The 26,678-nt window shown below is 38.7% G+C and overlaps 2 protein-coding genes across 17 annotated transcripts in view; both read left to right on the top strand.

Moving 5' to 3' along the window:
• The window catches only part of CHUK (component of inhibitor of nuclear factor kappa B kinase complex), a 42,845-nt gene extending 32,442 nt beyond the window's left edge, over nucleotides 1-10,403 (top strand). For 3 of the 8 annotated variants that reach the window (XM_086680615.1, XM_086680614.1, XM_086680618.1), the window contains 5 exons: nucleotides 4,416-4,512; nucleotides 4,808-4,955; nucleotides 5,507-5,640; nucleotides 8,092-8,191; nucleotides 8,849-10,403. In XM_086680615.1, the coding sequence (XP_086536741.1) occupies nucleotides 4,416-4,512; nucleotides 4,808-4,955; nucleotides 5,507-5,640; nucleotides 8,092-8,191; nucleotides 8,849-8,911 (542 nt within the window). In that variant the 3' untranslated portion in view covers nucleotides 8,912-10,403. Of the gene's footprint in view, nucleotides 1-4,415; nucleotides 4,513-4,807; nucleotides 4,956-5,506; nucleotides 5,641-6,697; nucleotides 6,936-8,091; nucleotides 8,192-8,848 lie in introns of those variants that run through there. The other 5 variants (XR_015241781.1, XR_015241780.1, XM_086680616.1 and 2 more) reach the window with 5 other exon arrangements.
• Nucleotides 10,404-12,895: 2,492 nt separating this feature from the next.
• Nucleotides 12,896-26,678, top strand: part of ERLIN1 (ER lipid raft associated 1) — a 59,205-nt gene continuing 45,422 nt past the window's right edge. For 3 of the 9 annotated variants that reach the window (XR_015241782.1, XR_015241783.1, XM_086680625.1), the window contains exons 1-7: nucleotides 12,896-13,040; nucleotides 13,385-13,508; nucleotides 15,213-15,294; nucleotides 19,772-19,818; nucleotides 21,566-21,627; nucleotides 24,249-24,374; nucleotides 26,339-26,412. Coding sequence is in view for 7 of the 9 variants with exons in the window: in XM_086680625.1 (XP_086536751.1) it covers nucleotides 13,396-13,508; nucleotides 15,213-15,294; nucleotides 19,772-19,818; nucleotides 21,566-21,627; nucleotides 24,249-24,374; nucleotides 26,339-26,412 (504 nt within the window). In the remaining 2 variants the exon portion in view is untranslated. Of the gene's footprint in view, nucleotides 13,124-13,384; nucleotides 13,509-15,212; nucleotides 15,295-19,771; nucleotides 19,819-21,565; nucleotides 21,628-24,248; nucleotides 24,375-26,338; nucleotides 26,413-26,678 lie in introns of all 9 variants that reach the window. The other 6 variants (XM_025917947.2, XM_086680626.1, XM_086680623.1 and 3 more) reach the window with 6 other exon arrangements.

The following is a 26,678-nucleotide window of genomic DNA, read 5'->3' as shown; positions in this document are numbered from 1 at the left end:
ATATGGGTGGCTGGAGCTGGAGTAGGGAGTCATGATGCCTCTCAAGATTCTATGGCAGCTAGGTACATGGTCAGCAGGACCACTTGCTATAATGGGAAGTATAGAATGGATGATGGTCTTGATGGGAAAAGAAGATGAATTCATTTTTGTACATGTTGATGTTAGGGTGTCAGTTGGATATTCAAGTAGAGATGTCTAATAAACAGTATTATATATATGTAGGTATGTATATATAAATACACACACATACACACACACCCATATATATGTATATGGATTTAGTAAACAAGTTGGGGATAGATATGTAGCCATTTAAGAGTAATCAGCCATAGGAGTAGAGTAATTATCCTGAAAAAGTAGGTTGAGTATCCTCAAGGATGGAATCCCAGGGAATACCAACATTCAAGGAATGGCTAAAAGGAGAAGAGCCTCCAAAGGTGACTGAGAAATGACCAGAATATGTAGGAAGAATGATATGATAGGAACAGGACAGAGAGAGTTTCAAAAAGAAAGTGTTCAGTAGGGTGAAATACTACAGAGGGTGTGGGTAATAAAAATGATGATGAATATATTCGTTCAGCTTACCAGTTTGGACATATTGTTGATCTTGACAAAATATGGCCTTTTGGGAACAGAAATCTGATTATAGAAGGGTGAGGAAGGAATGAGGCAGGAAGAAATAGAGAAGCCAGTCAGTCTAGACCAGCAGTTCTCTATGTCTGGTTCATGAACCCTTGAGGACTCCTGAAACCTTTTCAGGGAGTCAGTGAGGTCAAAACTAGTTTTCATAACACTAAGACATTATTTGCCTTTTTCACTATGTTGACATTTTCACTGATGCTACAAAAGCATTGGTGGGTAAATGGTTTACTCCTTACTTAGCATTAATCAAGGCACTAGTACCATCTATGCAGGTAGTCATTATACTTTTCACCACTATGCATTCATAGTTAAAAAAAAAAACTTTCATTTAAGTGTGTCCTTGATAAAATACTAAGAATTTTATTTAAATCTCAACCCTTGGGTATATGTCTTTTAAATATTCTGTGTGATGAAACAGGAAGTACTCCTAAAGTGCTTCTGCTACATACTAAAGTCTGATATTTTTCTTAAAGCCACTGTGGCAGGCATTTTCTCAAAAATTAATGAAGCATGACCACCACTTTAAGGGAAAAAGCCAACAATGTTAGTTGTCTGTGACAAAATTCCATATTTCATGCAAAAAACTCAAATTTAGGAAAACTGGTACCTATCAACTGAAATTTGTCAGCTTCTCAATACTTTAACTTTTTTGATGAGATCAGTGGTGAGATTAAAAAAACTTGCAGAAAGGTAAAATAAGGCCAGTTTTCTCACTAAAAGTTTTTGGAAAATAGTTTTTAATAAAAATATGTTAATAGGTAACAAGTTTGTTGTTATTCTTAAGTAAGTAAATAAATACTTAAACTTCTTAGTTTAGGGGTGCCTGGGTGGCTCAGTTGGTTAAGCGGCTGACGCTTGATTTTGGCTCAGGTCATGATTTCACGGTTCTTGAGTTCAAGCCCTGGGTCGGGCTCTGTGCTCACTGCGCAGAGCCTGCTTCCGTTCCTCTGTCTCCCTCTTTCTGGCTGTCTCCACTTGGGCACATGCACGCTCTCTTTCTTCCCCCAAAATAAACAAATGTTAAATAAACAAACAAACTTCTTAGTAAAGGACCCCTGAACAGGGGCTGGTCACTGAACAAGCTTGAGAGGCTGACTCCAGAGAATAGTGGGAGCAATTAGGCTTGCTACCACTGAGGGTGAGTATGGATACCCACACTTTTGTGAGTGTAGGGGTTGGAAGGTTGAGAGTCTTACTGCCTTGTGGCCTCCCATCCTAAAGTAAGTGGGGTTAACTGTTAACAGAAGTGATGGGGTTAACAGAAGAGGTGATGAGGGCATAGATTTAAGGACTACGCTAATGATTTTTAAAAGCTGGTATGTGCAATGGAAGATGTTGCTGATCCATAACATTTATTAAGAATGCAGAGCAGAAAAAAAAAAGAATCCAGAGCAGAAGTGAAAACCTGTGAATCAATAGTGACCACAGAGGAGATGGTAGTATAATATTTTTGTTGCTGGTGTTTAGTGGAATGGCTGCAGGAACTGATAGAGCAGATGGTTAGACTGATCCAGGGTTAGGATTTTGCTCAGAAGAGGACAAAAAAGTTCAAGGTATTGACAGAAAGTGATTTAAGTGATGGAAGTTGTGGTTAGAATAAAGTATTGAAGTTTAAGATTTCCAATAGAAGAAGTCTAATTCTTTTTTCCCCCCTTTAATCAATATTCATTCCTTCTAGTCTTCTGACCAATGAATTGGGTATTGCAGGTAAAGACATACAAAATTCCATCCATTGGCTCAAATTAACTTCCATAGTAAGTGATAACATTTGTTTGAATTATTTTTTTTTAAGATTTTATTTTTTTTAAGGGTGTTTTTATTTTGAGAGAGAGAGAGAGTACAAGTGAGCAGGGGAGGGGCAGAGAAAAAGAAGGAGAATCCCAAGCATGCTCCATACTTGGGACAGAGCCAGAGGTAGGGCTGGATCCCACAACTTTGAGATCATGACCTAAGCTGATATCAAGAGTGGACACTTAACCGACTGAGCTACTCAGGCACCCGCCCCTGGATTATTTTTATAAAAACTTTGCAGTAGTCCTGTCAGCATATTAACATATCATAGAGCCCAGAAATAAACTTGCTATCCAGGTTGCTTCTTTGAATTGATCATTACCTTGAGAACAAACTAGTTGTAACAAGTTTTATCTCTTATTGGGGTTTATATAATCATACTTGATACATGGTCTCTAGTGTCTTCTCTGGCTTAGAGTTGATTTGAGACTATAGTTCAGCTGAAAATGGTAAAAAAACAACTTTCTTCATTCTGTATATTGGAGAAAGTTAATGTTCTGTGGTCTCTGACCATCTAAGAGAGCTAGTACAATGGGGAAGCTGTCCTGGTCTACAGGATTTAGGAAGGAGTGCTGTTGGGAGAGAAGCCTGTTTGGAGCCCCTGTGTCTGGTTGTTGGTAAGGGAGAGACAAACAGGGACGTGTGTGTGGAATAAACTTGAGCTATGGGGGAGATCTTTGCAGTGATAACAAAGGACATTGAACTTTTTAAAAAACCTTCTTTGATACCCCTTTCATAGTAAAATGTGGGTAACAGTAGTAGCCATCTCCCAGGACTCCTGTGAGGGTTAAATGAGAAAACTGAGTTGGTAATAACAAATAATATTTTTGCATTTGAGATTAATTATTGTCCAAGGAAATACTAGCATGATCTATGAGCAGTCTTCCGGTTTTTCAAAACTTTAAATACCACTTCTGAAAGATAACAATTAATGCTTTTGTTGTTGTTGTTGTTGTTGTTGTTGCTGTTTTAATTGGGGTACCATCTCCTATAAACTGTAGACCTCACTGTGTCCACACAGCCATTTTCTTTGAGAACATTTGTCAGCTGGCAGTTTAAGATGTCATACTACCCTCAAACCGAACTGTCAGGTGTCTATACGTCCTTTTATTAGTGCATCATATTTGGCTTAAGTCAGTCCGCTTTTTTTCAAAGTTTTCATGGGCTGTAAACAGATAAACATGAAATCCCAAGCAACCTAGTTGGGTCAAGGGTCTCCTTTTCAACCAGTGGAAGTTTGATGTATTGTCCTGCTGTTTCTAAATAAGTGATGTTAATTATCCAAGAAAAATTGATCTCTTGGCCAGAAAATTGCATTTGTGTCTGGGGTTTGGGTTAATATGGGTTAAAGGGAACTAAACATATTCTTTTTTTTTTCCAATATATGAAATTTATTGTCAAATTGGTTTCCATACAACACCCAGTGCTCATCCCAAAAGATGCCCTCTTCAATACCCATCACCCACCCTCCCTCCCACTCCCTATCAACCCCTCAGTTTGTTCTCAGTAACATATTCTTCTCAAAACAGACAACTAAGGTTTGTTGAAGATACAGTGATAAATTTATATATGCTTTTTTGTTTGTTTTATTTTTGAGAGAGAGTGTGTGAGTGGGGAGGAGCTGAGAGAGAGGGGGACAGAGGATCCCAAGCAGGCTCTGTGCTGACAGCAGTGAGCCAGCCCTGTGCGGGGCTCCAACTCACAAGCCACAAGATTATGATTTGACCTGAAGTTGGATGCTCAACCGACTGAGCCACCCAGGAGCCCCTGTATATGCTTTATACAAACACAAATACACATACTTTGTGTTTAGATATATAATTATTTATATATTATAATCTTAAATTTTTAATCCAGTTTTAAATTTAAATAGAGATGCTTATTAATTAAAATTAGTTTCAGATTTTTAGGATTTTTTTGTTTGGAGGCTGATATGTTCATGCAGAAGAGAGGTTATACCTACTGACTGAGATCTTTTATAGATCACTCCTACAGCGACAGCACAGAAATGGTGAAGATCATTGTACATACTGTTCAGAGTCAGGACCGGGTTCTCAAGGAGCTGTTTGGTCATCTGAGGTAGAAAAATTGTTTTATTTCCTACTGAAAAGCCAGGGTACTTGTATCATGTTCCTTTAAAGTGTAATATCCCTTTTTGGTAAATACACTAGACCCAGGAAGGTATCTGGCAATACCTTGGGTAACTGGACCATAGCTGTGTGCATTTAGGTGTCCTGTTTGTGTGTATTGCTTTGGAGATCAGTCACGAAATCTGATGCGGACTGTGATTCATTGCCCCAGCTGGGTGTGGGAGTATGGTGTCTTGTGGGGGAAGGGGATGTATAATTGTCTGACAGTGATTTCATCTCTCCAGCAAGTTATTGGGCTGTAAGCAGAAGATTATTGATCTACTGCCCAAGGTGGAAATGGCCCTCAGTAACATCAAAGAAGCTGACAATACTGTCATGTTTATGCAGGGAAAGAGGCAGAAAGAAATATGGCATCTCCTTAAAATTGCCTGTGTAAGTAACTTTTAATGAATTATTTAACGTGACACTGATTTGCTGGTATTCCCTGCAAAAAGGATTTTTTATCAGCATGATCTGATCTGGGTCCTTTTAGACATGTGTGGATTTTGTGTTAGGTTGATGTTCATGTTCTTTGCTTGGTGTCTGACTGGCAATTCAGATGCGGGATTTCATGATCATCCTTCATTATTTCTCTCCTCTGCAGTCTCATATTTACTCCTTCTAGCCCTAGACTACTGGGGTATCCCAACCTAATTTGGGGGTAGATGTGCCTGACCAGTTAATAAAAGTAATCCTTTGTTCAACTGGTTTTTGTTTTTGTTTTTGTTTTCTCCAACTAAAAGTGGAATGAGAAGGGGTAGCTACATTTGGTTTTAGTCAGTGAAGAAAGGGGTCAATATAAAGGTGGGGAATAGTTTTGTACAGAAATACTCTGGTTGTACATATAGTGGTAGAAGTGTAAATCTTAGGAATATTATAGGAAATTGTATGAATCAATGGAGGTGCTTGCCTATAATCTTTTTATTTACTTTTTTCCCCTTCAGACACAGAGTTCTGCCCGGTCCCTTGTAGGATCCAGTCTAGAAGGTGCAATAACCCCTCAGGCATCAGCATGGCTTCCCCCAACTTCAGCAGAACGTGAACATCCCCTGTCATGCGTGGTAACTCCTCAAGATGGGTGGGTTCACTTTGTAACAATAGATAGTTATCAAGTGCAGTGGTAGGAATGAGGCAGGAGAACGTAGTGGTTAAAGCATATCTTTAGTGCCTTATAGACCAGGGTTGAATCTTGACTATCCCTTTGTAATAACCTTGTGCAATTAACTTGATTCTTTTTTTTTTTTAATTTTTTTTAAATGTTTACTTTTGAGAGAGAGCCAGTGTATGAGCAGGTGAGGGGCAGAGAGAGAGGGAGACAGAATCTGAAGCAGGCTCCAGGCTCTGAGCTGTCAGCACAGAGCCTGACGCGGGGCTCGAACTTGTGAATCATGAGATCATGACCTTAGCCGAAGTCGGTTGCTCAACTGACTGAGCCACCCACGTGCCCCAATTAACTTTGTTCTTTTAATGTGCACACTTCCTCACCTATAAAATGGGAACTGCTGTGAAAATTCAATTAGATGATGGATGAAAGAGCTTGGGAAGTAAATATTCAGTAAATGTTATTTATTGAGCTCAATCCAAGTTCTAAGTTCTTTCTCTGTAACTGGCTTATGAATTCTTTTACCCAAACTATTTCTTCCTTAACCATTTATCTCTGAGAAATTATGGTCTTTTGTATTTGTATTTATCATTTTCGGGTCCTTGATCACCACCCCTCTAATGAATTACTGAGTTTAACCTACTCTGTTTTAAAAAAAAATTTTTTTTTCAACGTTTATTTATTTTTGGGACAGAGAGAGACAGAGCATGAACGGGGGAGGGGCAGAGAGAGAGGGAGACACAGAATCGGAAACAGGCTCCAGGCTCTGAGCCATCAGCCCAGAGCCCGACACGGGGCTCGAACCCACGGACCGCGAGATCGTGACCTGGCTGAAGTCGGACGCTCAACCGACTGCGCCACCCAGGCGCCCCTACTCTGTTTTATAACTTAGTATTTCTAAAATCAGACTTTTCAATGCCTTAAATCAGTTTTGCGAATAAGAACTCAAGTTTGAAATCCTGTATTTTCTTTTATTAATTCCTGCTCTTCTGCTAAAAGCTGAATGACTATCCATTTCTGTTATTTTTCTCAGCATAAGATGTGCCGTATCCAGAGCCAGTGGCTCTTTGCTAGCTTGTGTATTGTCGCTTTTCTCACAACTCATGGAGACCTCTACAGCAGCACCAGCATTACCTGGAAACTCTGTCCATAATTAGTTTTGCAGAAGTGCAGCCATGTTACATCACTGCTCAGGAGGTCATGCAGTTGCACATTCTGTACTCTACTTTTATGAGAGAAAAGCACATGGCAGGAAGGAAAGCTGATACCAGGTATTTTATGTTTTTAAAGAAAGCAAGTTGCAGGGTATGTCTTGGGGGTCATTAGAGATTTGGCCCAATGCAATACATCCAGCTGCAGCATAGGCTATAATTTGATTGACTTTAGGAAATACTGCATTAAACAGAGTTTAAGCAAATAAAATGTAATACATTCCTAACCTTTTTGCTTTCGTTAAAGGCATTTAGGTTTGTTAGGGGATGCTAATGGTTGCAAATGTCACCTTTATATAGGTAATTTCTAATTTGAGGTTGTGGTTGTTAGCAAAAGCATGTCAGACAGGAGTTTTAAATATATTTTCCAGTAGGAATACATTATAAAGTAAAATTGATTTCAGTTTTAATGTACACATAGTACTTAACCACCAAGGATTGGGATCTGTAGGCCTCAGTTTTTTCATCTGTTGAACACGAGCTAAATTAGAATTTAGTTCTAAGCTTATAGTGGCTATCATCCTTGGCCTAGAACTGGTTCTAGTAAGGTAGAGACTGAGGGTTGGTAAAAGGTGAGGATAGAGGCCATACGGAAGAGGAAAGTGGGCAAGGTGGAAACCAGAATCAGGATTTCCTTCAAATATAAATTTCCAGAGATACTTGTCGGTTCTGGGCATTTCCCCTGTGACACTGTTCTCCTATCCTCAGGAATCAGCTTGCTTGTTTTCTTTTTCATTGCTGTCACCTGTAGTTTCCAACCACCGTTTTCACATTCCTTGATCTTTTGTATCTTCACCCCTACATTTGTGTTTCTGAAGTAGGCATACTGATGTTTTCACTGCTTGTAAGGAAAAGGAAATTTCCAGAAACAAAAAGAGATTTTTCATCTGTCTGTGCTGCAGTTATCTCCCCACCCCCTAGTTACTGTTTTCAGCGGGGCGGGGGGGGGGGGGGGGAAGGTTGTATGTAATCACCACTTATATTTCAGAGGGAAGTCAGATTGGACGTACAGTAGACTTCTTATCATTAGAGCTGGGCAGAGGCAACAGCTTGGATTAACAAGTAGGACTGAAGACTGTAGGAAGCCGCTGCATTGGGGTGCTGGGTTGCAGGGTTGCAGGAAAGCCAGTGATCATCCTGACCCTGAAGACCAGAAGGTAGAGGAAGTTCATATGCTGCTTTGAATTTGAAAAGGCTTTGTTTTTTCATCATACAGGGAGACTGTAGCACAAATGATAGAAGAAAATTTGAACTGTCTTGGCCATTTAAGCACTATTATTCATGAAGCAAATGAGGAACAGGGCAGTAGTATGATGGTAAGTTTTATATGGATATGGGTGTGTGTTTTAGGTTTGTTGGATGCAGCAAGCTTTAAACTTTCCATGTGAGCCCTATCTGGCATTTGGGATTCACGTGGGGAATTGAAGAAAGAGAGCATTTGAGGAATATCCTTGACCTCAAATCCCTCTTCTCTTACTCATGGGTATACTAGCATTGTGTCAGCACTAATCTTCAACAGTAGCATATTTGGTCAAATTAAATGAAGGGTGAACATTTTTTTGCAATGTGACCACTGAAATTGAATGGTTTGTACCTTTTTGCTTCAGCACTCAATTTTCTCTAATAAGATGGAGCAGGATTTGTACTATAAATCAAATCTAGTAACCACTGTGTGCAAAATGAATGATGTTAATATAGCTGTAATTAATAGAAGTATTTATATTAAGATTTGATTACTGTGAATTATTGATTTGTTAAAACTTGGAGAAACTATAATAAAAATGTTTACTGAATTAACTTTACTACATTTAGTCTCAAGGTCAACTCTTTGTATATCCTCTTATTAATTATTTACTTCATACTTATGAAAACTCTTTGAAATACTTTTTTAATTAGCAGGAAAGAAGGTAAACTAAACTTTCAACTTGTAATTTTACTTATACTTTTGATTTTTCAACTTTTTATTATAACAGGTCCAAACAGAAAACTTGCAAAAAGTAACACCCATAAACCTACCACTTAGAGTCAACATCTAATTATAACTTTTTCATGCCTGGTTTTAGAATCTTGATTGGAGTTGGTTAACAGAATGACTTGCTACTTATTCACTGTCCCCAAACCTATGGAAGTTGTCGCAGCACGTGTTGGAAATTTGTTTTTCTCCCATGAAATCATTCTTCAGACACCAGCATATTGAAGAAATGACCATGATCAGAAAATATGCATGATTTTACAAGGACAGTATTTTCACTTTGGGTAATTTTAATCTCTGAAGAGACAGAATCTTAAACGTTAGTGGACTTGTTTAAATACGATAGCTATTTAAGCACAGCAATCCATTTGTTTTCAAACTTGATAAAACGTTTAACTGACTAAAAACATCTTTTGTCATTTAACTTTTGGGCATAAGGCCAAAAGTGTGTGTGTGTGTGTGTGTGTGTGTGTGTGTGTATACACACATATATATATATATATATATATATATATATATATATGACTAACATGCATTCAAGGTAAAAGTTGTTTGCCTTTGTTTCTGTGGAAGAGACTGCTCACAAGTAAAACTGTACTTCATGAAGATTAAACTCTACCTCCTTGTGTTGCATTCAAAAAATGCTCTTCCTGGCATCATAAGGAGTTAACTTAATCGTAATAGTTTCATTTTTACTGCACATTTGACAGTATCCTTTTTTTCTTTTTTTTTAATGTTTATTTTTGAGAGAGACACAGAGCATGAGCAGGGGATGGGGCAGAGAGAGAGGGAAACACAGAATCTGAAGCAGGCTCCAGGCTCTGAGCTGTCAGCACAGAGCCCTTTGCAGGGCTTGAACTCACAAACCATGAGATCATGGCCTGAGCTGATGTTGGATGCCTAACCGACTGAGCCACCCAGGGACCCCAGCATCTGTGTCTTTAATACCAGTTGATTCAAATAAATCTTGTTAGGTGTGCTATGTGTATATGTATTTAAGATGTACATTTAATAATATCAAGAAAATGCCGTTAATTTATAATATGTTTGAAAACTGTTGTTTTTTCATTTGTAAAAAAAGGGTCATTTGTTTAATGAATTTTTCATGTTCTACAAATGTATAAAGGTCTACACTCTCTTATCTGTAATTCCAAATATAAAGCTCTGAAAACATTTTTCATAAGCTTGGTAACAAAACTCATTTGCTTGCAAATCTAACCTGAACTGATATTGAATCTGCTTATCCCATTTAGTGTGAATATTCATTTATTTTGCTGTGGAAATAGTAACATGTTTGATTATTGGGGGCGGGGGAGCGCTGCCACAGACCCTGCTGGTGTTTATGGAGGATGGTATATGCACTGAATTACTTTTCTAAAATCTGAAAATTTTGTAATTCTGAAACATTGGGCCCTAAGGGTTTCAGATAAAGGATTGTCCATCTATCATCTGTTAAATAAATAAATTAGAAGGTCTTTTGTGTTTTTTAAAAAATGTGAAATGCTTTTATATTCTAGACAGTTTTCCACTTTGTGTATTAAATGATTTTTAAATTACTTGTAGAATCTCTATTCATTATAATCAGATTACAACAGAATGTTTGAATATGGTTCGGGAATGGGATGGTTCCATGAAGTGGAACTGAAGCACAGAATAACATTTAACAGGCCCTCACTGTACTTTCCTTAGGAATTAAACAGGACTTATAGTAAAAACAGCATTGGGTAGCTTCTTTTAATATAGTCTTTTCTCCCGTCACCACTCTCCATGTCTAAAAACCATACACACTCATATCTTGCTCTATAAACTGAGGTCTTAGTCACACCATCCTCATTTTCCTAGTACTGTCATTTTCCATCATCTAAGTTTGAAATCTTGGGGCTGTCTTCTAACTTTTTAGTCATCTGGTACTACTGTTTCTCTAAATATGGAAATCGTGTCTGCTGTTTTAATAGGCAGCCTGTCCCTTGCTTCTCTAGTTCTAGGTATGTATGTGTTTATTTATTTTGTTTTTATTTATTTTGAGAGAGAGAGAGCAGGGGAGGGGCAGAAAGAGAGGGAGAGAATCCCAAGCAGGCTCTGTGCTGTGAGTGCAGAGCCTGACATAGGACTTGGAACTCATGAGCCGTGAGATCGTGACCTGGACCAAAATCACAAGTCAGACGCTTAATCAACTGAGCCAGTTGCCCCTATTTTATTTATTTATTTACTTACTTATTTATTTTAAGGAGGCTTCATACCCAGCATGGAGCCCAGTGTAGGGCTTGAATTCCCAACCATGAGATCAGGACCTCTCTTGAGCTGAGATCAAGAGGCAGACTTAACCGACTAAGTCACCCAGATACCCCTTTAGTTCTAGAAGGTTTTAATCAATGAAACATTTATTGGATACCTGTTGCTTAGAATATTGAGCTAGATGGTAAGATCAGAAACCCTTAACAAAGGCATTACAAGAATGCTTATCTGGGAGTTTGAACACTGCAAGCCATCCAAGCATTGAAATGATTATTAAAGAAATTTATTGTTTAGATGACTGCATATTTTCTAAATGTCACTGTAATAATTGATAAGAGATCTGTGTTCGGGTGTGGCCAGTTTATGGTGTGGCTGGGGTGACGTCAGGGTAGCCTGATGCATGTAATAGAGGCAGGTGTTCTGACTCAGTACAGTAAATTATAGTGAGATCACCTCAGACTTGTTTCTGATGCATGGGTTGACTATTTTTTTACTGGGTCACACCTTTTCAGAGTGGAATGGTGATTGTAAATGGTATACATTTCATTTTCTAATTCCAGCAATATTACGAAAAGCTAAGAAAATCAATCCAGAAAACGGGCTGGAACAAGTTGTTTTAACTTCGTTTTGCTTTCTGGAAGTTAAAATAGCTAAGCTTTGCTAATATTATATGCCTAGAACAGACGAGGTCCCAGACATTTGTAGGTAATAAAAGTCCTATGAACAGTACAGGTAAGTACATTTATTGAAGGGAGAGGGCAGAGTGGTCTTGTTTTAATGAAGGCTTGAAATCCTATTTACCACTTCCCATTTCCACTGTTACTACCTTCGTAACCTTAGGCCTCCAGTTTCCTAACCGCTTGGCTTCTCTGCCTCCATTCTAAGCCATTTTGCAGCCATTTTGGCCCTAAAGTACTGTTTTCCCACACTTCTCTGCCCAAGGCTACAGGGCCCCGGGATCCTCATCTCCCTTGTCCGGTTTTGGTCCCACTAGGCTTTGAGCTTACAGGATTACTGTCCAACCTACTTTTATATGCTACCTTTATTTCCCTTGTGTTCATCTCATTCCCATCTCTACTCTTTAACTTTGCCTTTTTTGTTTTGGGTAATATATGCACATGATCCATAACTTGAAAGAACAGAAGACTGCAGTACAAAGAAAGTCTTTCTGTTCTCTAGTCATTCAGCTCCCTCTCCCTGAAGAAAAACAGCATGCAAGCCTTTCAAAATCTGGGCCTGGCCAAACCTGTTATACCACTCCTTTCCATCACTCGGGCTTCAAGAAAAGGTGCAATACTCTTTGAGCTACTGGATGACCCCCTTCCCCCAAACAGACACACACTCGCGTGCTTATTCTGTTTCTTTTGGGATGGCCTTCATAAAGCCCTCACTGGATCAATATTCTGGCACGTTAATCGGTGCTCAGAAAAACACCTGAAGGATGAAAGACGTGGTCAGATTGAATATCTTCCTCTTCTGAACTTGTACAATAAATACTTTTATTGCAACAGGTCTATTGCTCCTGAATTCGTGCAGGACCCGTGCCTGAAGCATGTGGTTGTCATAAGGTATAAACCACAAAAGGACAAACGGAGCAGCTACCACAGAGAGCACGGGAGTGGATTTCTGCGCAAGAACAAACTGACCAATCCCTCGTCCCAGGCGCCCTGTCCTTCCCTCTATATCTCTGCTTCCTCCACACTGCGGACTTCCCTTCTCTTTCATAGCAGGAAACCAGCATTGCGCAGAGAGGAGCGCAAGTACCTCCGCAGGCGGGCGGCCGGGAGAATTTTGTCCCGCCCGCTCCCCGTCTCCTAGTGGCGCGGGGAGAGTTACGTCGGCGTGCGTGGCTGCGCAGCCGCAGTGCCGGGCGAGTGGGCGGGGCCGGCTGTTGGCGGCGGTTGGCGCGGCCCGGGAGGCGGCTGCACGTGCAGGCGGGGGCGATGCGTCACTGATCGGTGAGGCGCGGCCTTAGGGTCGGCCTCCCCCTGGAGTCTGCGGCTGGCCCCTTCTCAGTTAGTGCCTTCCGCCAAGGTTGGGGTTGGGTGCAGCGGCCGTTGAGATTGGGGGTGTCAGGACGCTCACCGAGTAGGGGCGGCCCGCGGCCCTTTTCGGGCGGAGGGGTTGGCGAGGGAGAAGTAGGCTGTGTGAGGAGGAAAGTATGCGAGAAAAGGGGCACAGAACTCTCTGGCTAGCCCTGCGGAAGGAGGCCGGGTCTCCGGAGACAGGGTGGAAACTGGGGGGTGGGGGGGGGGTGGCGTCGGTACTCACGAGGCTGGGGATCCTTTCCTCCCCCATCTAGGAGGAACAAGGATGAATATGACTCAAGCCCGGGTTCTGGTGGCCGCAGTGGTGGGTCTGGTGGTTGTCCTTCTCTACGCCTCCATCCACAAGATCGAGGAAGGACACTTGGCCGTGTACTACAGGTGAGCAGCGTGTGCAGTCAGTTCAGATTCCGGAGTAGGTTGAAAGGGGACTCCCGTTAAGAGTGAGTCTACGAAGTTGTCCCCTCTTGCAGCATCGGGGAGCTCTCCAGTCCTAGGAAGTGATTTTCGTCCCAGCCCTAGGGGAGGATGAGGGTCAAGCACCCTCTAAGTATTGGACAGTTTTATTGATCTCTGCATTTTGTGCAGAGGTTCAGATTTTCTACATTTATTCCTAATAGACCGCAAACTCAATTATTTGTGGGAAAAACGAAGAAGGAAGAAAGGCAGTAGTCGCTCCACTGTGACTGAAGAGGTAGATACGTCATTCTTATATTCCATACAGCTGTACAGGCTTTTAGTTTGTAGTCACAGATGCCATTTAGAAACTCTGCTCTTGTTTGTGGTCGTTTCTTCGATTTTTTTCCCCTGATAGCCCGTAGTGACTGGTTTTGGCTTAGGAGGCCATGATGACCATGACAGTTGTTACATCTCTGGAACTTGAGAGACATAAATATAGCATTGATGGGCCATCCTCCTCCCACCTTACCCTTTCTTTTCAAATTGAGGAAAGGAGTAGCGTGGGATGTGTTGCTGTCTAATTGAGATGGAATAGCTTTTTCTTCAATGTAGTTACAACCAGTTCCTTTTGATGTAGACCGAGGACAATTTGGAGAAATTGCAGTAATGTATTTGAAGGAACTTCAACTTTACTTTCAGATCCATCAAATCTTAGAAACGGTCTTTCCTGTGAAGTGCTAGTTTCAAATACAATTTTAGTGATAGGTCTTAGCAGATGGAGATCTAGCATAACAAATGACAGATTAATTCATATTTCCATCTGGTTCAGTGTTGTCTTCCTAATGGTAAAACCAAGGAAGGAACATTTCCAGGTATGGCTCTCAAAGAATTAGAGACAGACTTCAGTTCATTTTTTCTTAGTTATTTGTTATGAATTATTTGCAAACTTATTAATGTTTTCAAGATAAGAAGCCAGGTTCTATGAATTTACTATTCACTATGTAAACAGGACTTTTTTATACCTGCCTGCCAAGTGCCTCCTTTTTAGAATTTCCAAGATGTACTTTCATATTTCTCACATTTCAGAATTTGGTGAACAAGCCCACACTTATATACTATCTGTTTATAATTTTATCCTTTCACCCTTCATCTTTTCCATGCCAAGTTTTTGTTGTTATTTTTAACACAGACTTTATGCCTCCAGTATTTTAATATAGGTAGGTAGAAAAAAAGAGTCTTGAGCCTCAGAAATTTTCTCTTTATTTGAAAGTTTGTGTTATGTTCTTTTTTCAACCTGGTGATGAAATGTATTATGTTTTAATAGGGCTCATGTTATGTACAGTTAAAGTACAGCAACTGAGAGCCATTAGAATTTTTTTCACAATTATTTCTCAGAAGCTTAAAGATGAGGGAGGATCCTTTGTACCGAGAGCAGTGCTAGAGACCCAGAGGTATCCTTGTTTGAGCTTATGAAACAAAGTGTAACATTGGCAGTTTAATTTGATCTTTTTTCACCTTTGGCAGGTATTTTAGAGACCAGTAATTGTTCCTCATGAGCAACTCATATTAGTGAGGCTTTAGTAGGTCCATAGCATGAGTAAGAGTGAATATTTATTATAGCATTTTAGATTTGGAAAGAGGATTTCTGTCTTTATAATCTTGTCAAATTGAAACATCTTTTTGCAGGGGAGGAGCTTTACTAACTAGCCCCAGTGGACCAGGCTATCATATCATGTTGCCTTTCATTACTACGTTCAGATCTGTGCAGGTGAGTGATTCCTAGGGAAGCCCCCACGCTGGGTAGACAAGTGTGACAGGAATAGTTACCACATTCATGGGTGGAGGTGGATTTCCTTATTGCTTAAGCAAATGGTGGTATTTACTTAAAAGCAGGAGTTACAAAGTTCAGAGTACAACTGTCACAGCACAAGTTCTGGTTTTGAACCACCTCACTCTCTTGAAGTGTGTTAGAAGTATGAGCCAGGCAACTTGGAAGGACCCACCTCCCCCATCTATATAGTGGTATGCAGCATGTTTTTTGTTTCTCATGTCAAAGTAAAATAGGACTTTGAAACACAGAAGTACAAACCAGTGATTACTTGGTTTAGAAAGGTGTTTGGTTTCCATAGAGACCAGTTCCTGGGCCACTGTTAACCAGGAGGATCTGAATTTTTACACACAACTTTTCTGCCTGGGACATTAAGCACAATTTTATATGGAACCTTTTTGAGTGTTTTATTTTGACAGCATCCCAGAATATTTGAAATAAGCATCTGTCCGTTGAAAACAGTATCTTGGCTTTGGGAGACAGTTAGTAAATATCTTTTGTTATAACAAGATGAAAAAACAGGATTAGATTGTGCCTACTTTTGCAGCCTCAGTGTGATCATACATCATTGGATTCAGAAGTTTATGTAGCATCTGCTGTTAATTTTTCCAGAACTCAGGAAAATTCAATGTTTTTAATCTTGTAATTTAAGTCTAGGCTTCCTTCTAGTGAGAGTTTCATTACGAATACTTAAATCCTCCAGATTTCCTTCCAGTTCCCTTTTAGATGGCTTTGGGCAAGAATTGTGTCCATTGAAGTGAAATGTAGTGTTCTTCTCCTAGTCAGACTTATTTCCATATTGTTTTCCCTTGTTTATTTTTTCATTCTTACCTTGGTTCATGTTGTCGCCTCTTCTCTCACCAACTCTCCTTCATTACTGCTCTCCTATCTCAATCTTGCTAGCCTTTTAAAGTCTCACTGCAAATCCTTCTTCTAATCTATAGCTCCTAAAGTCTGTATGGTAAATTTTGGCTCTTAGTCATGTTTCCTTTAGTAATGTTGTTTGTAGTCTCAAAGTTGCTTTGTGTATTTTCTTTCCAGAGAGTCTCCAAACTTCCTGAAGGCAGAGGTTGTAACACATTTGTATTTCTGACCTTTCTGCTTATGAAAGTTGTTAAATTGAGCTGATTTCTTAGGAAGCAGTATGGTGTAGTGAACATGGGGCCAGAAACCTGGAGACTTAGGTAATGGCTCTGGCTCTGGCACTAATTGGTTACATGACTTTGCAAAAATGACTTAACCATTGTTATTCCTCCATGAAAGAAGGGGTTTTAATTACATGACCTCAACAACAGCCCAGTCAGTAATGATGTTATCAATGGCATCATCAGACCCTTAGAGATAAGGAGCTTTTTAAAAATCTTGTTCAAAGTCAGTCAAATCTGTTTCTGCTTTCTTGGAGCTTAGTATTTTGAGTCATACTGATGTGGAGATATATAAGAGATACAGACAGTAAACATTAAAACAAATTTAAAGGTTAGCTGCATACAGCAGATATGCAGTGTATATGTATATATACATATATAATAATAAATTGTCAAACTATTAAGACATGAAATTTGTAAAAAGATTTTAGTGTAAACTAATATACATCTACAAAATATTAAAGGCTGGATCCATTGTGACTAAATAGTAGTGCTCTTTCTTCATACGGGACACAATAACATTCTAGGAAAGGATTGCATTAATAAAACTTTTAAGAAACTGTTCTTATAAGAACAAGACATTTACTTTTAGGAATTTTTGGAACGCATGAGAAGACAACCTGTATAAACAAGTGGCTTAACGAACTTGGCAGTTGAAAGGAATGTATAAGTAGCATCTCGGGAAATGTGAAATCCTGTATATGAAATAAAAAGAAAAAAAGCTATGCTTAGGGAAATATAAAAACTTTCAGCCTTTAAAGTATATTACATAACTAAAGACTTAAAATTTTTTTTTCTATGTTTATTTATTTTTGATAGAACATAAGGCAGGGGAGGAGAAGGGAGAGAGGGAGACAAAGAGTCTGAAGCAGGCTCCAGGCTCTGAGCTGTCAGCACAGAGCTCGACATGGGGCCCGAACCCACAGACCATGAGATCATGACCTAAGCTGAAGTCAGTCGCCCAACCGACTGAGCCATCCAGGCGCCCCTAAAAAGACTTAAAATAAATATTCATACTGGGAAGATGATAATTTTGGAGATAATTTAAAAGAACTATAAAAGGACATGAAGATAGGATATTGAGGATTTAATGTTTGAACTCTTTCCTAGTTCTTTAAGGTTAGAGAATATCCTCTAGGTTTGTTTTTTGTTAAATTTTTTTAATGTGAATGCGTACACGTCTGGGAGGGGCAGAGAGAGGGAGACACAGAATCTGAAGCAGGCTCCAGGCTCCAAGCTGTCAGCACAGAGCCGGACCCTGGGCTCGAACTCATAAACTGTGAGATCATGACCTGAGCCAAAGTTGGACACTTAACCGATTGAGCCACCCAGGTGCCCCTATCCTCTAGGTTTAAATAGGGATGTATATTAAGAGTTGACGTGGAATATGGAAATTGAATTTGGTTAATGTTTTGAAGGAAATAAATTGAACTCCTCTCTTCACCTCCCCTCACTGTGCCTAGAACCTGTCACTAATGTTTACCGTCACCCTAATCTCCCAACCCTAGGGTTGTATTCTATTCTTTTCTCCCCTGGAATGTTATATGCAACCAGTTATTACATCCTTCCTCTGTTAGGTCTCCTGGACTGACAGCTTTCAATTTCCATGGCCTTTACTACATTAACTTAAATAAATCAATACTTTAGCTTCCCAGCTGGTTTTTCTACCTCCAGATAAGATGGATAATGAGGACTGCATCACATATAAGCACAGAAATTAGGAAAAAACATATTTTGAAAGGTTCATTTGGTGGCTATATGTTAGATGAGCTAGGGAGAGCCCAAGCCCACCAGTGAACATTTAGGACCCACTGTCTAATTTCACATTCTCTTCTCAGAATTTGCACTCTCCTCTATATCGCCCCTTTTGCTCCAGGCAAGCCAGCTTGCTTCCTATCATTATACATGTGGTTTGTCCTCAGTTGTGTGTATTTGATAGGATAGCTCCTTTTTAAAATTTTTGAAGCTTTATTAAACATTTCAAACAACAGTGAAACAAACACACCAGAAATAAAGCTCCAGAATAGCAGTCCAGATGTTCCTCAAGTGTAGCCTTATGGTCCCATTTCCTAGATGGACTGCCTCCCTTCGCACTCAGGCAAGAGAAAGATGGATGGTTTGGACTGGAAAGACAACAATGTTGGTCCCTATGGGCAGGGCCAGGAGAAAGTGTCATTTGCCAATACTTGTTACTTAAGCGCAGAAAAAGCAAAAAGCCAGTGACCGTCACAAGGTCTTCCTGTGTGTTCTTCATAATGTACAGTCTATATGCTCAGCACTGAAGAAGCTCCTGGCACGAGGAGCTATTGAACCTAAGATGTGTTCTTATTTCTCTTCCTCTAGACGTGGCTTATAAATACTTCACCTCGGAGAGCTTTCCAAACTATTATTCTACTCTTTATCACTTACCTAGCAATTCAGTTTATAATCTGTTATTGTGTACATGTCATCAATTGCTTTATGAGGATTTTATGTCTTATGTGGGATTGTGAGCTTTTAGAAACAAAGATCATGCTTCCTTTTTTGTTTGTATTGCATAAAGTAATATGTTGCTGTATTCTTAAATAAGGTTCAGTGTGTCCAGAATATGCAGTGGAATTAAAGTTCAGAGCAGAAGTCCTAATGGTAGTATCCTTGTAGGTAAGCCATGTAGTTTGCAATCCTAGGCCAGCTCCAGGCAAATAAGGGACTCTGAGAGACTAAACATTGAAACTTTCTTTTTTTTTTTTTTAATTCTTTTTTTTTTTTTTTTAACGTTTTTATTTATTTTGGAGACAGAGAGAGGCAGAGCATGAGCAGGGGAGGGGCAGAGAGAGAGGGAGACACAGAATCTGAAACAGGCTCCAGGCTCTGAGCTGTCAGCACAGAGCCCGACGCGGGGCTCGAACTCACGAACTGTGAGATCATGACCTGAGCCGAAGCCGTACGCCTAACCGACTGAGCCACCCAGGCGCCCCAACATTGAAACTTTCTAAGGGTGCCTTTTTTTTTTTTTTTTGGCCCCAGCTCCCACCCGCAATCAACCTTCCCACTCTGGGTTGTCCATATGCATCTTGATTAGGACATTAGCTATAAAATATTTTGTTTTATTTTTCATATCTACTAGGATGCAAAAAGAAATTACTCTGATAGCTAATCTTTGGGGACTAAAATTGTAATGGAGCTCTTCTGTACTTACCTCTTAGCAGTTCTCTGTAGGTTTTCTTCTGGGACCAGTAGTTCTTTGACAATATGTGTCCTGAGTATTCATGAAATATTTTTTTTTTCCTCAGACAACACTACAAACTGATGAAGTTAAAAATGTGCCTTGCGGAACAAGGTAAGCTTTTCCCCTTGCTTACTAACCTCTCTTTAATTCAGATGGAGTTTCTGTCCACAAACTGTGATTACTTAAACTAATCTTTCAGATAGACATGATGGTAACCCAGGAGGATTTCTTTTCTGAGCATTATTTGAGTAAAGCTGTGTCTCCAAGCTTTCCATCTTAGAAGCCATTTGGTACTGGAAAAAGTAGTTTCGGAACCGGCAGACCTAACTTCATACATCAGCACTGCCCTGTGTGCTTTGTTGACTTTTTTTTTAATAGACTTTATTTTTTAGAGCACTTATAGTTTGATAGCTAAGCAAAAGGACAGAGAGTTCCCATATACTCCTTGTTCCCATACATGCCTTTATGGATTTAGTTAGGCTTAGTTTTCTTGTTTGTACAAGTTGGGTAATAAGACCTATCTTGCAGGGTTATTGTGAGGATTAGGATTAGTGTATATAAAGTGCCTAACCAGCACTTGACTCAGAGTACGTACTCAATAACAAATAGTTCGAATGAAATCATCTCACTTTCTTGTCATCTGTACTACTAAATGCTATCTAATTAGAGTTTCTGGTTCATGAGGTCTGGAATGAGGCTCAAGAATTTGCATTTCTAGCAGAAGTTTCCAGGTGATACTGCTGCTGCTGGTCTGGGGACCTTACTTTGCAAGTCTCTGCCCTAAAGAGTTTTAGGGACAGAACAGCAAGCAAAGCCTAAATTATTTCTAGAGTATAATCAGAACATTGAATTGTGTAACAAAAAAAAGAGTGTAAAATTCAAGGTATTTTTTTAAATGCCCTATTTGAAATGACTGTCAGTATTACAAGCCTGTAAAAGAGGTTTGGCCATCTCTGGACGGACAGAAATGCTTGTAAAAAGGGAGAATTTCCCTCTGTTTTAAGTTTATATATTTGATATCAGGTTCTTCCTAGATCTCTCTGTAACTCTCTTTTATGGATTTCCTTTAGAGAGGACTCAAAATTGGCAGCTGATGAGATTTGGGGTAAATTTTATCTTCATGCTTCCCTTATTTTCTCAGATTTTTTTCTGTGAGCAGGTATTACCTTTTATATCAGAAAGAAAATGTCCTTGTAAGTTGTTAGGAAGACTTAGTTGTTTAGTTTCAAAATCTCTAACTTCATGAATCTTAAATTGAGATTCACATGTACCTCAGGGTCTGTGCTAATAGGCCAGGAAGTACAGGAAGCCATTACTTAACAAGACCTATCTTTCTGCAGTGTCAATTTTACTTGAGGGTTTGAGGAGAAAGTCTTTTTTCATATTAGAGTAAATACATTTTAAAAAGATTAAAACTCCTCATGAATTATTAAGATAAGGCAGGAGACCAAAAAAAAAAAAAAATGTCAGCCCGTGGCTGGCCTTAATATACCTTGGGGAACCATTTTACTTGGTCCCTTGATGGAAAAGTTTGAGAAGTGTACTGCGTTAGCTGTTGGCTTCAGTTAATAAGGGCAAAGTGCCTAAGTAGCCCTACGTTATACATTTAGTCTTCATGTGAGCTGATTTGATTGCTTCAGTTACAGAGGTGAGACTTGGTTATGAGAGGAGCCAGATTAAATGTGTACAGGGATGTTTGAGTGGTGATTGAGTAGTGGTTATTTTAATTAATGAGTAGTGTATGACTTTAGATTTTCCTTCTAAATGTCTACCATGTGTGATATGTTTGACAATGTGGGAATCTGGGATTATGATAAATTTTATTTAGCTCACACTTTTTCCATTTCTTTGTTTTTAGTGGTGGGGTCATGATCTATATTGACCGAATAGAAGTGGTTAATATGTTGGCCCCCTGTGCAGGTATGGTACCCATATATTCTGTTGTTTTTATAGTTACAATTAGAGTATTTATAGCTGAAGAGATTCCTTAAGGAATAAAAGGGTAGTTTTAAAGTTTTATGACCTCATTCATTTCTGATATATATAAAAAAATGAGAATCTTTTCCATTTCTGGGAAATGGTGGCAGAAACAGGTCACAAGTCCTAAACAGAGTTGACTTTCTGTAACTTTATGTGTTACTCTTCTCTCATCTGAGTTTTCGAAGAGCAAGATGGTCATTGATTATTTCTAGAGTTTCTAGAAAGTAGCATTTTATCCAGTCAGGATGAGAGAATTTTCTTGCATGCTAAAAATCTGTAACAGATCAGAACACATTGATTTATAACCATAGAAAACTTCTAGTTGAGATTTGCTATAACTTGTAAAGTGATCTGAAAGTTCTCAGTATGGGGAAAACACTTCCTTGGTAAAAGATGAAAAGCCACAGAGATGGAGTGGTTACTATTCAAATCAAAAACTTAGAAGTTATGGAGAAAGATTTGCTTTTTTTTTTTACGTTTGATTTTTTTTCCCCCCAATTTTTTTTTTTTTTTTTTATTGTGGTAAGATACATATAACTTAAAATTTACAGTCTCAAGTATTTTTCAGTGTACGGTTCAGTGGTATTAAATACATTCACAGGGGTGCCTGGCAGGCTCAGTTCATAGAGCATGTGACTCTTGATCTAAGGGTTATAAGTTCAAGCCCCACAGTGGGTGTAGAGATTACTTAAAAATAAAATCTTAAAAAAAAAATTCACATTGTTGTGCAACCATTAACGCCATCTACCTCTTTTCATCTTGCAAAAATGAAACTACCCATTAAACATTAACTCCTATTTCCCTCTCTCCCCAGCCCCTGGCACCTACTGTTCTGTTTTCTGTCTCTATGATTTTGCCTACTCTTAAGTACCTTATAATAAGTGGAACCATAGTATTTGTCTTTTTGTGACTGGCTTATTCACTTAGCATAATGTCCTCAAGGTTCGTCAATGTTGTAACATGTGTCACAATTTCCTTTTTTTCTAAGGCTGAATAATACTTTGTGTATATACCACATTTTGTTTGTCCACTTATCCATTGATGGAAACTTGGAGTGCTTCCACATTGTAGCTATTGTGAATAATACTTCTATGAACACAGGTGTATGTGGGTCTGTTTGAGACTCTGCTTTCATTTGAAAGATCTGCCATTTTATCTTGATCCTTTTTATTAAAATTTGCATGTATGTTGATACGTATAGGATACTGTGTTTGACAAAAACAGCTTAAAAAGGTGAAGTTAGAGCCTTTTCCCTAAGGGTTTTTTTATTGTACTTCAGAAGACATGATACCAGCACACATATATACATAGATGTATGTATGGATTGATGTATGTTGGAATACAAGGTCATGCTAAATTTCATGGCACTGGTACAGGCACAAATAGCAAAAGAATTTCAGAGTAGAGAGCAAGCTGTATTACTGTCAAGTGGATTTGGATTATATTTTTCAGTTATTATTTTCCTTGTCTTTTTTTTCCATCTACTTTCTCTGGTTACAAATCAGTGGAATGGATTATGATTGGAAAAATAGAAGAAGGGAATTTATTGCTGGTTCTCTAACCAGAGATAAGGAAACTGTTGGATCAACAGTTCATTTGGTAATGACCAAGCAAATGAGTTAGTCAGCAAGTATTTATTGATGGCCTATCAGTTGTGATCTGGAATCCAGTTATACCTGATATCCTCCGTGGGAAAGCCAGTAGAACTAGTCTTTGGGTCTGAAGGAAGAAAGCAATGTTTTAATAGGTAGAGCATGGATCTGGTGTTATCTAGTACGTGCCCTTAGGCACATTTTTGAAATTCTGTTTCCTATTATGCAAAATTTGGAGGGGTTTTTTGTGGAAATTAAGTGGTAATATACATAAATTCCCTGATATAAAGCCTGGCCCAGTGAACGTTTGCTTCTTCTCCTTTGAGCCTGGTATCTTTTTACAGCCTTTAAAAACTACCTTTTCGTTGGGGAGGAGATGGGCTACATGGGGAATGGGTACTAAGGAAGGCACTTGAGCACTGTGTGTTATATGTAAGTGATGAATCACTAAATTCTACTCCTGGAACTTACCTTACACTATATGTTATCTAACTAGAATTTAAATAAAAATCTGAGGAAAAACAAAAAATCACCTTTCCAAAATGGTCGTTTGCAGCTGCTTCCTTCTTTTATTTCCACTGTTCTTCAATTGATTCAGGCCCTCTTTACCTCTTAGCTAAACTTTTGCTTTGCAGTAGTTGCCTTATACTTGCCCTGCCCCACAGTTCATCTTCACACTGCTGCCACAGTACAAATGTGATTGTGTCATGCCCTTGTTTGAAAATTTTGACAGTTCCTTATTACCTCCAAGATAATGTAGACTCTTCTTAGTATGGAATTCAAAATTTGCCCATTAGAATTGCAAATGTAGTAATATCTGGAAAATTCAGCACAAGAAATGCTCAATGTTTGTGAATTGTATTTCATGTTTTCCTATTCTGTTGTCACTTTTTCTCGCGTATATTATAACTTTTACCTTGGCTGAATTAGAAGGTACATGGGTAAAAATGGATTGTACCTCTCCTTCAGTGTTTGATATCGTGAGGAACTACACTGCAGATTATGACAAGACCTTAATCTTCAATAAAATCCACCATGAACTGAACCAGTTTTGCAGTGCCCATACACTTCAAGAAGTTTACATTGAATTGTTTGGTGAGTGTCTTATTTGTTTTAAATATGTGAATGATTAGTTGGAAATCTTAGTCAACTCTGTGGACGCTATAACAATATTAGTAAACATTATGTTATTTCAGCATTTCTTCTGAATTTATAATAGAGCATTTGTCTTTAAAATATTCTTTATCTGAAGTTTAAAATTTCTTATCATTAAATTAAGCAAATAGTTACTCAAAAGATATTTTAAGAATGAGAACCATTTTCTGAAATGCAGTATGTATAACTTGATAGAGATTAGAAAAGGATCATTATTTATAGACTATATTCTGTTTTTTTACTATGATAATTTAGTGAAAATTAGCTTTATTGTTATTTTAATAGATAATTTGGGAAAATTTAGTAGAAGTCTGTTTCTTGGTGTTTCCCAAGACCCACCCCCATGTTTGATGATTTGCTAGGAAGACTGACCGGACTCAATAGATGTTCTACTCTCACCTAAGATGTATTATAGCAAAAAATATACAAAGTAAAATCCAGAGGAAGCCAGGCACAAGCTTCCAAGAATCTTCTCCCAGTGGAGTCATGCAAGGATACACTTTGGTATTAAACGGTGACAACACATATGAAATGTTGTCTGCTAGGGAAGCTCATTAGATACTTACTGCCCAGAATTTTTATTGGAAGCTAACATATAGGCATCCTCTGCCTAGTACATAACAAAATTCCAGACTTCCAGAAGGAAGGCACATGTTCAGCGTAAACCACATTGGTTGTATGAACAGTTTAGGCACAGTGAGTCATTCTTACCAGTTCCTGGAATAGTGGAAATCCTTTCCATATTCAAGTTCCCAGGTGACAGCCAAAGGCCAACTTACAGACAAGCCTTTCTAAGGATCACAGCTTCAGGACTGCTATGTTAACTCTTTTCTGCACAAGTTACTTTTCATTTGTGATAGTGAAAGCTGTGACCCGTGATTGGGTTGTTGCTGTTGGTTGCTCACTTCTCCCTCCTGGAATTCTTAGTGAATTTCTTACAGGCAGGCATAGGGATGGTTAATCATTTTAGAGATCTACCAATTGATCCCTCATTGATGATTCACAACTCCTAGATGTATGAGACAACTGTCCTGATTTGTCACATCACTGGTCATTTTAATAATGGTGAGAGTACTATTGAGGTAAAAAATTTATAAGTTAAAAAGCCAAGTGAAGTGATAGCTTTATTGTCCATTCTTGTATACTTCAAAGACCTTCCCGTGAACTCTCCCCCCTCCCTTTTTATTTAAAAAAATTTTTTTTTAGACATTTATTTATTTATTGTTGAGACACGGGGCAAGACAGAGCATGAGCAGGGGAGGGACAGAGAGAGAGCAAGAGACACAGAATCTGAAGCAGGCTCCAGGCTCTGAGCTGCCAGCACAAAGCCTGACACGGGGTTCAAACCCACAAACCGCAAGATCATGACCTGAGCTGAAGTCAGAGACTTAACCTGCTGAGCCACCCAGGCACCCTTTTTAAATCCAAAATAATGGGCAGAGGTCCATGGAAATGAAATTTAGTTGTTTGGAGATTCGGGTTAAGGATTGAGGATAGGAATTTGGTTTTTATGATAATCAGGACACATATTAAGTAACAACACTGAATTAAGATATTAGAGACTTAGAGTCTCCATTTATTGGATAAACAACCTGTTTATCATTTTTCTTCTGATAAATAACCTGTTTATCATCTTTCTTCCTTAATTTCTTTGACAGTTCTTCACATTTTCTCCTATACAAAAGGAAAATTAAATAAGTTTTAAATATATGTAATAATTTATACATTTATAACATGTAGGTAGTTTTGTTTTCATATATATGTGCAGTGGTTTAAGCTTTACAAAAGAACAGTACCATGGAAACTTTAGGTCTAATAGTGATTGGATTTTTTTCAGTGTTAATACAATGGAAAAATTATTTTTTGAGTATCATGAGAATTGTTGTTCTTGGCCTCAAAAACAGATCAAATAGATGAAAATCTGAAGCAAGCTCTGCAGAAAGATTTGAACATCATGGCTCCAGGCCTCACCATACAGGTAAGCCCTTTTCTTAGGGAAAATCTCTAGGAATTTTGAGGGCTTTGAATTTAATTGTTCTTTCATTGGACATTGTTTATTCAGCAGTTACTGAATTGAAGCGCTAAGGTATTTTATAGAATAGCTTTCTCACTTTGACTTTAGGTCTCTGCAAAGTAAAATAGTCTTGTAGCTTACCCTGGGTGTCATTTTCTTCTGAACTCTTAGAAGGAACAGATAAGCTGAGAGACTCTTACAAGGAAATGAAATCCGTGCACCGCTTGTAT

The sequence above is a fragment of the Puma concolor genome, chromosome D2, assembly GCF_028749965.1.
Source record: "Puma concolor isolate L17-30 chromosome D2, mPumCon1.1.hap2, whole genome shotgun sequence".
Classification (NCBI taxonomy): Eukaryota; Metazoa; Chordata; class Mammalia; order Carnivora; family Felidae; genus Puma; species Puma concolor.
This window is presented reverse-complemented; position numbering and strand designations above follow the sequence as displayed.